Source organism: Dromaius novaehollandiae, chromosome 3 (assembly GCF_036370855.1).
Source record: "Dromaius novaehollandiae isolate bDroNov1 chromosome 3, bDroNov1.hap1, whole genome shotgun sequence".
In the NCBI taxonomy this organism is placed as follows: Eukaryota; Metazoa; Chordata; class Aves; order Casuariiformes; family Dromaiidae; genus Dromaius; species Dromaius novaehollandiae.
Window position 1 is genome coordinate 79,258,035 of NC_088100.1, and position 13,060 is coordinate 79,271,094.

General features: G+C 41.9%; 1 protein-coding gene across 1 annotated transcript in view; it reads right to left on the reverse strand.

Moving 5' to 3' along the window:
• The window catches only part of TBCE (tubulin folding cofactor E), a 34,663-nt gene extending 30,056 nt beyond the window's left edge, over positions 1–4,607 (reverse strand). Inside the window, exons 1-3 of the mRNA XM_026109888.2 lie at positions 4,531–4,607; positions 3,719–3,852; positions 848–932 (exon numbers count right to left, since the gene is read on the reverse strand). Of these exons, the coding sequence (XP_025965673.1) occupies positions 848–932; positions 3,719–3,818 (185 nt within the window). The 5' untranslated portion in view covers positions 3,819–3,852; positions 4,531–4,607. The remainder of the gene's footprint in view (positions 1–847; positions 933–3,718; positions 3,853–4,530) is intronic.
• Positions 4,608–13,060: the final 8,453 nt, after the last annotated feature.

Consider the following 13,060-nt stretch of genomic DNA (forward strand, 5'->3'; position numbering starts at 1 on the left):
AAAAAATATGAAAACAGGGCAAATATTTCAATAATACAGCCACAGAATATTCTCACATCCTTCACCACCTCACAGCTAAGGAACTTCTAAGGGCTGTTAGTCCTTAAGAGGCAGTGACAGATTTTTCCATCTATGTATTTGCCCAGTGCTTTTTTTAATTCCATGTAAACTTTTAGCAGTTGCGGTGTCCTCTGATATGGATATCAGCAGTTTCTTGCTGTTAGCATTAGCCCTGGAGTTTGGATTCCTCAATTTTGAACATGGAAGCATTCAAGTCTTTAAACTTAATAAATATATGCACTGATAAACCTAGGAAAACACAGTTGCACTGTATTTTGTGTGTATTAAATGCAAGTGGACATGCTTAATACAATTTCTCAGTGATACAAATATTCAAACCGTTATCAGGAACTTGATGTTTTCCATTAGCAAGATGCATGTGAGTTATCTTAAGTCCAAATCTAAGCTGTATTTAAGACCGCTAATAAGGAGCGATACTTTACCTCAGAATTAAATAGGGAGGTCAGTGGGACACACTCATTTCCTTACTAAAGTAAAAGGTCTAAATCTGCTAAAGTAGCAGAGCGATATCAAGACTAGCAACATCCAAAAGTCACATTTTATTACATACCTCTGAAAACACCGCTTGTATTTTCTAAGTATTCACCATATTCCAAACCCTGTATCTGGACTAACAAGAATGCAACAGCCTTTTTAGCACAGCCAGTCAAAGGCTAAGATTTATCTCTAAGTGTTATCAGCCAACTGATAACAAAAAATTTTGCTCTAAAAACTGTGACCATCTTTGCCAATACACAGAACATATCAACACCGGGAATCAACTCACCTGCATTTGAAATACTGTGTTCCTTCATGGGTACCATTATGTTTCCCTCTCTGAGGATCATCCCATTCCACTCCAAGCCAAATTCCTGAAAAACATAGTAGATACATTTAGAGTTCTGGCATCATTACCACAGAACTAGCAGTTGGAAGGTGCCTCTGAAGATCACCTAGCCTACCCTCCCTCAAAGCAGGGGATTATCTCCAGGTACTGCATCAGGTCATCTAAGTCTTCACTTGGCCAGGTCTTGAAAACCTCCAAAGACTGAGATTTCACAACCTCTCTGGGCAACGTATTCCAATAACACGTTACTTCTGCAGTGAATTTTTTTTTTCCTGATTTCCAACCTGAAACTTCCAAGCCACAATGTGTGGCGACTGCCCCTTGTTACATAATCTAGCAGTAGCAAGAAGTGTTTGGCTTTGCCATCTTTGTAACCATCCTTCAAACAGTTGTACGTAGATTGCCATTTAGCCTCCTCTTCACCACACTACACAAGCCCAACTCCCTCAACCATCTTCACAGGACATGTGGCCTATGCCCTTGACTACCTTGGTAACCCTCCACCGGACCCTCTCCAGATTATCCATGTCCCTAAAGAACTGGGAGGGCCCAAAACTGGATGCGTTATTCCAAGTGCAACCTCACCAGCACCAAGTGGGTGACAATAGTTTCCCTTGATTTGTTGGCCATGTTCCTCCAAAGGCATCCCAGTACAGTGTGTGTCTTATTTGTAATGAGAGCTTACTATTGGTTCACACTCATCATGGAATCCACCTTAACTCTCAAGTCCTTTATAGCAAACCCTGTGGGTTACTGCTGCTTCCTAGTTTGTACTGATATATAGGGTTATTTTGCTCTAGTATGGAAATTCATACTATTTCTTTAATTTCATAAGGCCCAGTACTAAAGTTCATACAGGTCCCTCTGAATTGCCATTCTGTCATTTGTTACATCAACCATTTCCCCTACTATATAACGTCATTGGCAAGCTTGCTGAGGGTGAACTCTTGTGTCATTATCTGAGACACTGACGAATACATTGAATAATACAGACCCCCATACTGATTTCTAGGATACTTGCATGTTACCAGATATCAGCCAAGTCACTGATTTCCACATTTCAGCCCTGCAGTCCTGCTGATTTTCAGCCCCCTTAAGAGTCTATTCATCTACCTCATATATCCCCAGCTTCCAAATGAGGTTCTCATTGGAGACAGTGTAAAAAGCCTCACTGAAGTCAAGGTATATTATACCCACTGTCCTCTCTCTGTCCACATTCCCAGTTATACCATCACAGAAGGTAGTCAGGTCAGCCAAGCACGACTTGCCCTCGCTGACAAGCATTGAGTATTTCCAATTACTATCTTGCCCTTCACGTGCTTGGAAATGGATTCTAAGTCGACATACTCCACAATCCTTCCAGGTACTGAGGTGAGGCTGATGAGCCTACAGTTCCCCCAGTCATCCTTCTTGCCTCTTCCAGAGCTGAGCACAACGCTAGCCTCCTTCCGAGCGCCAGGGATTCTCCTCCCCATCCCTTGTCACCGCAGTTTTTCAAAGGTGGCATACAGTGCCCTCCCAGTCAGACTGGTCAGCCTGGGGTGAATCTTCTTTGGCCCCATGCACTTGAATATCCTATCAAAGAAGTTCCTAGCCTGTTGCTTTGTCACTGCTGGCTGCCTCTTTCCTTTCCAAACTGTGCCAGTACACAGAGAGACCAGGGAACAGACTGTCCGTGAAGACCAATGGAAAAAGGAAGGCAGTAAGATTTTTCTATCGTAAAAGAACGCAACCAGTTTAAACCAAAAATCCCTTTTACAATCCTTTTGCCAGCTCTGACTTCAAAAACAAATGAGCACAAAAAAAAAAAAAAAAAACCCTCAAACCCACTCCACAACTCTGAGTTAGAAGCTTCCAATATTTACCCAAGAACATGAAGGAAAAAAAAAAATCATAATTTACCACTTTCTACCTGCCATTTTTTCCAGTGACATTGTTAACCCTGAAGAGCTACAGAAAAGCCTCATAAAAAACTCATTTCTGAAAATGAGTGGAGAGGCAAAAGAACTAAACGGCACCAAGTCATACAGAAAGGCAGAGGGAGGCTGTGTCTTTTCCCCAAAGACCTTAACAATAAACTGGCAAGCAACACCAATGAACAGAAACAGTCTTAGGGGAAAAAAACAAAACAAAAAAACTGCTGTGATTTGGACCACGAGCTGCAAAGTCTTTGGCCTTGAGAGAGTTTCTTTTTAAGAATATTATTAAGATTTTGTTTATTTAATTATTTTTATTATTAAGATTATTATCAAGCCTAGATCATTATCGTCTCATAAACACGCTCAGAATTACTACAGTAACATTAAGAGATACACTGAGTCCAGGAAATTACATATTTCAATCATCCTTACAGCAAAACACACAACAAGGCTCTAGCAAAGCCTCAGTTTATTGTTTGTGTAAATCAAGATAACACGAAGAAAACTGCAATGTTAGTGTTTACAATAAGTATCCATTAGCTCATGCTCAGCAATAGTTTTGGTCTTCACCCTTTGGCATTCCCCAGCTACCTTATCCAACAAAAGCTGTCATGAATATGGTACAAGAGGTTAGCAAGCTTTTCCAAGGGCTCCCTTTGTGATAATGTTATTATACAGGCTGCACAAACAGCATTTCTTCACGCATCAACATGTGTTAGAGTAGAAGCAGCACTTTGTAAATTTCACATAGAATTAAAAATGAAAAAAAAAAATCAAGAAATAAAATATCTTCTTATGATGCTGAGGCTATCCATTGTTGCTGGCATCCCATCTCCCTTCTTAAACATACAGAATTCACTAGAATTTAAGAACTGACTCTTAATGTGTTTACCTGCTGTAGGAGGAACGCTGCCAACATACCGCACAGTTGCGAATTCTGTACCACACAAGATTCTTCGACCCAGTACATCTGAAGGCACCCAGGCAGTCATCGTGGGAAAACGGGAGTCTGAGGTACTCAAGGACCTAGAGAGATAGAAGCAACATTCCTGACATACAAAACAGTGCTTTCATGAATGGGACATCTCGCTTTGCTGTTTTACCGCCCAGCAGCACTTCGAACGAAAATAAGGTTTGTCCTCCCAGCCTTACTCCTTGTAGCCTGGCAAAAGATAAGCGCTCTTGCACCCCCTTGGCACTCCTGCAAACGCTGCAGGAGCGACCCTTGCTACTGAACAGGCTCTTTCGGTGTTGCCTGGATGAGCTCTCCTTCCAGCCGCAGACTGCCAGCAGACCCCCCTCCACCCTGCCAGCTTTGCGCCCCGCGGCGGCGATCACGGCGAGCCGCTCTGGGGCCCTTCTCCAGCGCCCCGAGGCCCCCACCCAGCGCGCCGGGCGCCCTGCCCCGCCCCGGGGCCGCAGCACCCGGAACAGCGCCTGTGGGGCGCCTCCCTCACGGGCGCGCCCGGCGCGAGCCCAGGCAGCCGGGCCCCGGCGCGACCGTTGCGGCGCGCGCGGCCGTTGAGGTAACGGCTCTAGGCCGGGGGCGAGGCTGAGCCGAGCAGCCGCGGGGAGCCAACACTCCGGGCGTGACGGTCCCGGGCGGCTGCTGCGAGCCCAGGGCCAGCCCCACGCGCCGGCTCGCCCCGACGGCGACGGCGCCCCGACCCTCTTCGCACCGGCGCGGAGCCGCCCCGCCGCTACCTGCTCCCCCCGCGCGCAGCCGGCCCCACGAGCTCTCCTTCCGCTCGCGCAGGCCGGTAGGTGCCGCCCCGCCCCTTCCCGCCTGCCGCGCGCTCCCACTGGCCCCAAGCCCTTAGAGTCATGCCTGCCCCCCGCCCCGAACCTGCTCAGTCGGACAATGGACGCGGAGCTTCGGCGCCGCAGAGATTTCTGGATAATGCAGTTCCTCAAGGCGCTCTGCTCTGGGCGGTGTCTTGTTTCTGGACTACATCTCCCAGCATGCCGCGGGGCGAGGGGGGGCGGGAAAAGAGCACTTGGCGTTCTGATTGGACAAATCTACCCCACGGCTGTTGTGGCGGTCAGAGGAGCCGCCGGCAGGAGGGGTACGGGTGGGGATACGTTCCTGTTCTGTCGCCGTCGGGAGAGTGCTGTGTCCTGTCGGGTTCCGCCTGGGGCGGGGAGAGGCATGCGGGAAGGAGCCGAGGCGTCAGCCGAGGGAAGCGGGGCTGTAACGGCACGGAAGCAGCTCGCCTAGGGGGCAGGAGAAGCGGGGCGAAGCGCCGTCCCGCCGTGCCCCGAAGCGGGGCGCCCCGCGCCCGGGCGGCTCGGTCTGGCGGGGGAAGCGCGCCGGCAGGTAGCGTAATCCGTGAGGCGGACAGTTTCGTGCGTGCCCGTTGCGCCGTTGTTTCCACCTGCCCCTGCCTGTGAGAGGGTTACCCGTCTGTGTGCCCGCCGGGGGGACGCGGCCAGCGTCTGAAGGCCACTGCTTTACTTTTGGGATGAAATACCTTCCACTAGAGCAGTGGCAAACGTGTCACCTAGCAACTACTAATTCCCAGGCAGCATGTCTGAATAAGTTGTGACTATTTTTTTTAAAAAAGACATCGGGCAGGAAGCATTCTGCATTACTCCCTAAGGTTTTCGGTAAGTTTTGGAATAGTAACAACTTTTCAGTAGACTGGGCAGGGGAAAGAAATCCCCCAAGCAAGCTTTGTCATAATACTTTTTAAAAAGTATACACGGGAGAAGTCATACAACTGTATAAAGCTGCCAGTCTGATACTGATTTGGGGCAAGATACAGTTATAACTGATTCAGCATGTGGTTGATAATTAAAAGAAAATAATGGATTCAATGCCAGATAACACAGGTTTACCCTAATGAATCTTACCAGACAACAGGAAGAAACCACTGGGAGGGGGCAGGGAAGAATAGTTTTCTGTCACATCAACTTGCTGAGCTGACACACTAAGACTCAATGCTAGATCCATCTCAAGAAATTGTTAGGGAATACACAGCAGGGGGAAAGAGAGATGGCCCTTTTCAGTGGCAGCCCACAGATACCTGAATTAGGTGTACCCTGAAATTTCACTTGAAGGATTTGGTATTATAGGATAGGTATTTCGTATCACCATGCTTTCAAGATATGTTAGCTTTTAGTACAAAGATAGTTGGGCCTAACACAATAGAAATGACATTGTGAAGTACAGTGCACTATCCGTTAATATAAGACATAAGATAAGGCTGCTGCCAAAAACCTACATTCTTTTGATTATCGATAGTGCTTTTTAAATATTCCAGCGTGAGGATTTGAAAACACAGTTCTGAATATAATGCAACAATGTTACAACATACAGAGAAATTTGGAAAGGTGTAATGGCATTGCAGGATAAAGGTACCTAAGCCACTCTAGGTAGTAAACAGTAACTGTTTAGCATTGGTGTACTTTCCTCAGTGTTTGCTTTTTTCCCCTGTCAGAACTTCATATCTGATACACTTTGTAGCCCCATGGTCACAAATATACTATAGACTAGGTCCTAAAGATGCAAATCAATTAATGATTGAGTTATCTAATGGCCAGAAGAACAGCTATTCCATCTCCCCTGTTCCCTGTCCTGGCCCCACCACTTTTCCATTCCTTGTGCCAGGTCTCTCACTCACCTGAGACTCACTACAGGCACAGAAGACAATTCAGAAAAGTGGCAGGAGCACTTGGCTGGACTGTTTCTTTCACTAGCAACAAGCTGTAGGATAAGCTTGGCCCATCTTGTTGAGCTGTAACCTGTGAAAAGCTGAATGCCTATAATTCAGGTGGAGGGATGCTGAAAATGTTGAATGCTCCTCTAAAATGGAAATTATATGTTCTGCCACTCATGTGCCTTGGTACTCTGCACCATTATTTGACTGGAACCAATCATAAGTAAATGCCACATTCAAGTTCAGTAGAAAAAGAACAACAAAAGAACATTAAATTAGCTAAAAAGACTATCTATCAGGAGAACAATATTCTACCTTTTCCTTACTAGCTTCCTGCTATCCTTTTTTTCTTTTAAAGCTTTTTTTTATATGATGTATAAGAGAACTTACAATGAACATTCAGGTCATTATTTTGGGATAAACCAAATGCAGACCACAGGTTTTCATATGCAGAAGTCAGTTATCAGCTGTTAACTTTTAGATACATGACACATTCAAAGTTGTGCAAGCAGTAATAAGCATAATGAGTATATTGTCTTTTTTGGTAGAAGACAATGAGTAAATTCAATGAAGATGTTTGAGCCTTTACCGGAAAAGTTTTCCTTTGCTAAAGCTAGTATGTTTTGTTAGACCAAGTAGTATTTTTGCACAGAATGCGCAGAAGTCTTTCTTCCACATCTGTGGTGGTGTTGGTACCTAATCTGGGTTTGCGAGCCTGTGAATCTCCCACAGAGGGCACCCTGGGAATGATGTGTTCCAGCTTTGAGTTTTGAATGATGCTGAAGCTACATAGGTGATGGTACAAGTATGGCAGCAAGAGCAATGGCAATCTCCCTTTTACACACATTCACTATCCCTAAATACAAACCTGAGAGCATATGCTGATGAAGATACATTTTCTGTCAGAAAGGGACCTGGGGTGAAATTTTCAGCTGAAGCTGTAATTGTAGCCAATCACCTTTCATTTTCATTTGGCTCTTCTTGGGGTTTTTACTTACATTAAGAGTTTTGACCTTTAGGGGGAAAAAAAAAACCCAAAACCTTCTTAAGTCAAAATCCTTAGTAAAAATTACTACTCTGTCACATGCACACACAAATATATTGCTCTCTTCTGCTCGGAAGCTACGTGTCAACTCTAGGAGCAGTCCGAAGTCCCAGTAGTCACAGCATAATAAATGTTCCTGTAAAGGGAATTTTCCCTGTGCTTTACTTTTTCCTCTGCTCCCCAACTTTTCTCTTGATGTTCCCAGTATGCTTCCAACTCCAGTTCCAACAATGTGGTACTTTATTAACTTAATTATTAATTGTACTGAAAATCCAGTTGCAATGTTTTTATTAATCATTATGACATTGGCAGGCTGTTTTCTTTAATCACATATTTATTTGGAACACCACTCAGTATGCTGAGCATTAACTAGCCAGAAGGAAGGAATGAGTGATGTTCCATTTTGTTTCCTTTCAGGAAGGCTGTTGAAAACAAGAAAATATTTTTCACTATCTTTCTGACCTCAGCAACATGTTTGATAAATAATTCAACCAGTCTTAAAATGTACATGCATGTTGTCCACACTGATATATTTAGTATTTCTAAGATGATGCTGAAAATACCACAACTTATTGTTCATTCTTACTACTACTTTGAATTTCTTGTTCTTTCTGTTTAGCACTGTAATCAACAAATAGGTTTAGTTCATCCAACAGACTTTGTTTTATTTGACCAGAAACAGGACAATCCTAATGCCAGTCAATCTAGACTGGTTCAGCATTTCCAGCTGAATAGTTTCAGTTAACTCATACATAGTCTTGCTGTAGCTTTATTTCCATGTTTGGAGAAAGTCTAACAAATGTTTTGCTTGTATTAGCCCTGTCATCATGTGAAATTCTGTTTTTAAAGCACTTCCTGTTCCTCATAAATATTCCTTTTTTCCTTGCAAGTATTTTTTTTCCTTTAATTTGTTCATATGGCTTTTGTGTCAAACTGATTTTAATAACTTAAGTCAGTGCAAGCTTGTTACACCTCCCTTAATTAACAAAGTTCATTGCAATATAACATATGCTAGATTACGGCAAGACAACGGTTCCAGTTTTTGTGTATTTCAAAACAGTAGAACCAAAAAATTTGTTTGCCATCTTCCTTTTTCTACAGACTTAAGTAAATACTTTTCTGAGTGAACTTAAGTAACTTATTCCATACATTCCAGAAGCGAGAACTGAAACATTATGGAGAGAGTGAAAATCTGTGATCCCTAAAATATGTAGCTGCATACTGACAGCGTAAAATAATTCATATACCAACAGATTAGAGAGAATTTTCACTGACTGAAGTTCAATAGTGGAAAACGAACCAGGGTATCTCTTCGCATTCAGAGTTAGTCCTCCATACGAATTCATGTCAGGTTTTGCAGCACTCTTCCTGAAAATGTAATTTTAGGCCTTCTAGGGTTATCTCCCATGGTTCTTTATGCTGTGGTAAACAGGTGCTCAGTAAACACCTTTTCAGTGAGTTAAAGGAGAATTTTTGTTGTGTAGGCACACAGGCAAGGAACACTATCAGGATTCAATGTGGTTTAACCTGTAACTTCACTACAAATCTTGCAGGTTGTTTGCCCAAGTAAAAGTGGATTCATGAATCAAGCATTATTCCTAGCCACACCATATGAACCACTAGGGCCAGTGACAAGTGTGAATCCGTACATGAAGATAGTAATATGTAAGAGCTTTACTACTCTGTAGTACAAGTGCCCAAATTAATGTGTAAATTCCATATTTTTCAGCTATAATATTGGCAATCATTGAAGAAGGAAGTCAGGTCAGCATCAAAACAATGATTTGTTTCAATTTTGTCCCCTCCTCACAACATTGCCTTCTAAGTCATTTAAAAAACAATTTGCTTCAGAAGAGTTTTAGGGCTGCCAAAGGGAACACTGGTGCTCAGATCTACCAGAAGTTATCCCAGGAGGATGTTAATGTGAGATAACAATCAAGTCAAATCAGCATGTAACTGATTATGTTCTCCTAGCTTCAAGAAAAGAAAACCTGTTGAAGAAAAATACAATAATGCAACTAAATACTGTTTTACCTGTACTTTTAATCAAAATCTTAACAGGATATATATGATTTAGGTACATAGCTATCAGAATAAATAAATAATTATAACTTAAGTATCTCTTATGTTCCAAGACTATTTGGAAAGCAAGAAGGGATGCTCAAGGAAATTGAACACACTGTAGCTTTCCTTAACAGAGTGAAAGAGATCCTATAAAATTAGGTGAAGTTACATGAGGCAGCCTCAGGAGCCTAAAATAGGTGTTCTTATTCTCCCAGTCCTGTTCCTGGCTATGTTCTTACCTCTGTCCACCTGCCAGCTCTGGCATTCATCAGGCTCTTGATGAATGGAATAATTTATTAATCCAGACAAAAATTAATTCCTCTTTTCTTTCCCCCAGGTTAGTGAGTTAAGTCAATTCACAGAAAGGCCTAATGAGTGTACTGCCAAAGCAAAATAAGTGTTGAAAGCAGTTGGCTAGGAGTGGGGTAAGGAGCTCAAGCTATACGGGACAAAAATATTTTATGGCAATACAAACTATGTTAGAGGTTTTAGCTTCTTAGAAAAGAGACTTTCTGGCACTTTAAGATTGCAGAAAAACTTGGATTACCTTTGTGAGGATGCAGGAAAACCCAAGACTGAAAGTTTCAGAAGGAGACCAAGCCTATTTTATTTGTCCAGAACCAAAAAGGGGTTTGATGGTATCGTATGTGCTACAGTATTAGTAGCAAAATAAAAACATAATAGCTGAGAAAGGGAAAGAAAAAAATAAAGTACTGCACAAATAATACAAAAAATATAATAAATATCAAACCCAAAACATAAAATGATGAGATTAAGATAGAACAGAGATGAGCAACAGATAGCTATATAGTTCTTGTATATGAATAAAAGCCTGGCCCAATGCAATGCTAAGGATATATGAGAGATCAAACCAGTTTTACATAAAAAGGTTAAAAGACCAAAAACATGTTTTTATACCATAATGCTAGCATTTTAACAATAACTGGGAAAGATGCCATTAACTTAGGCAATTTTCATAGCAGAGGCATTCAGATATTTAATAATTAGCAAAATCAGCCATACAGGCAAAGGCATACACCAACTTCTTTCCCACTCGCATGAACATTTTTAGAAACATTGATGTCTTTATTTTCCACACCCCAAACTTAAGCCTTTCTGTGTTTGTGGAAGATAAATATACAGAATTAAAGTTGTGTATAAACATAAAAAAGTGAACTTGGAAGAGACAGAATACAGTTTAACAAATATTCCAATTGCAAGGCTTTGTTATCACTCTCTTTAAAAGCTCAATGCCCGCACTCACATCAGCTGCTAATCAGGTTAGTAATAACTATCACATCTCAAATTACAGGCTCACTTAGCAATATTAAATATCAGATTTGATACTTACTAGGTCCTGACCTCTCCCATTTCAAATTAATTTCTTATGCCATCTCATTCCTCCTACTGTTTTACACAAATTCAAGTCTGCTTTGCAGATTAAGCTTTTCCCAGAGACTACATCTCAATAATAACATTTTTTTTAGAGGTGGGTTGGGAGAAAGGAATAGATTTCTATATGGAATAGTGCTACTCATTAACAGAAAGGTAACATTTCTATCATGATTGCAAGAACTGAGGATTTTGTATAAAAAATGCCAAGTAACAGATTTATAGGAAAATATTAATAAACCCAGCAACTATATGTTTTAACCAAATAGAAAAATTATCTACTTGCTATAGAAGTAGATCTACTAAAAAGTAGATTTTAAAATACTAGTTCTATAATGAATGACAGGTTATGAGTTCTGAGTTTGTGTGTCTGCTACATACACAGAAACAGGAATGAGAGGCCCTGGTGAAGTGTGAAGGCAAGAGGATCAGTATATAGCACCACAGCTGTAGCACAGCAGAACCCAAGTGGAATTTTTTGGCTGAAGTTCGTCTGAATGCATTCCATATGTGTCTCCCCAACAGAATAAGTCAAATGACACATACCATATGGACTTAAAGTGTGAACTCGGGCACATGCATATGAAAGGGGGGGGGAAAAAAAGGGGGTTTCTCAGATGGAAAAGGGATAACTTTCTATGTTTTTCAGCTTCACATGGCCTTTGTTTGTACTCTTGTTACTTAAATCTGTGAGGTAAACTATAAATGTATGAAATGTTTTCATTATCCACAAGAAAAAGTTAGGAGGCTAAGAGAAGGAAAAAAAGGAAGGAGAGCTAATTCACTAGTTAAGAGGTAGAAGTGAAATATGAGAGATGGCTCTTAGAATTTTGAAGCTACTGTAAAAAAAAGTCCCATTTTTATAGTCTGAACTGGATCACTTTTTACACTAAACAGAAAATATGAAAATGGCCAACTCCTCTGCTGTATGTATTGTGCTCAACATACTGACATAAAAGTTGGAAGAAACAAACTAGTAACAGGAAGTCATGAGAAAAAGGTGTTTAGTAATAAGTTGAATTATTAGAGATGTGTAGGCCATGTATGTTTATATAATGAATGTACAGAAATTTTACTCACCTGGAGGCACTTTTTCACCTCCGCAGTATTCACAGGCCTATGCCTGGCCTCCTTTATGCTCATGAGCAGGAACAGATACAGTGCCAGTCAGACCATACCTTACACACAACTATGGAATCCTTAAGATATTCTTGAAGGCTTCTGAGGGAAAGGGAAATCATCATACACACAGACTGCATGTTTCTAAGAACTTCTTCTGTCTTTGAGTAAAGAGTTCATGCAGTAACACTCACATGTTTACCTCAAAGCAAGTCTTAGAGTCTTTCACACAAACAGTAATTACAAGATTGCTTTACTGAGAGTTGCATTAGCTCTAGGTGTCGCCAGAATGATGTAATTTTAGGGGGAGAGAGTACATACAAAGCTTCAGTGGCCTCACTGCAGCTGTTAGTAGAAACAGTTTCTCTGTGAGGCCATAGATAAAACTTGAGCTGTACTTACAAAAAGCAGCTCTGCCAAGGTAGTCTCAGCAGGCTTGAGCAGTATACTGTCCAGTTTGAGGGCTCTGTGCAGAAATCACTGTTTGTGTCAATGGCTGGCTAATAAGAAGGATCACTCCAGTTGCAAGTGGGTACATGAACAGCCTGAGTTCACTTAGGGTTGTGTAAGACAACAAGCCATCTCCTCAGGCAGGTCCTGAAATGGTGCAGTTTTCATTATAACCTTTGAAGAAGCAGAGATGTCCCATTCAATGCTTGGCCACTCAAAGACAGATGACAGCACTCATTTACATCCAAGCAAGCACATCAGAAACCAGGTTGAGGTAGGAGAAAATGAAATGGAGACTAAGGAGTATTCACTTTTCTCTAGATATGCTCACTGCAAAAGCAAAACCCCAAGAAATGCACAGGTAACTTGATCAAAGTAGGAACTGTCACCAATGGTTGGAAGATAGTAAGGGCAGCAGCTCTGACTCAGAGGGACTGGCATTAAAACCCAGAACTTCCCTTCTTCCCCATAAGCATTTCCACTTACAACTCAGATCACCATTCCA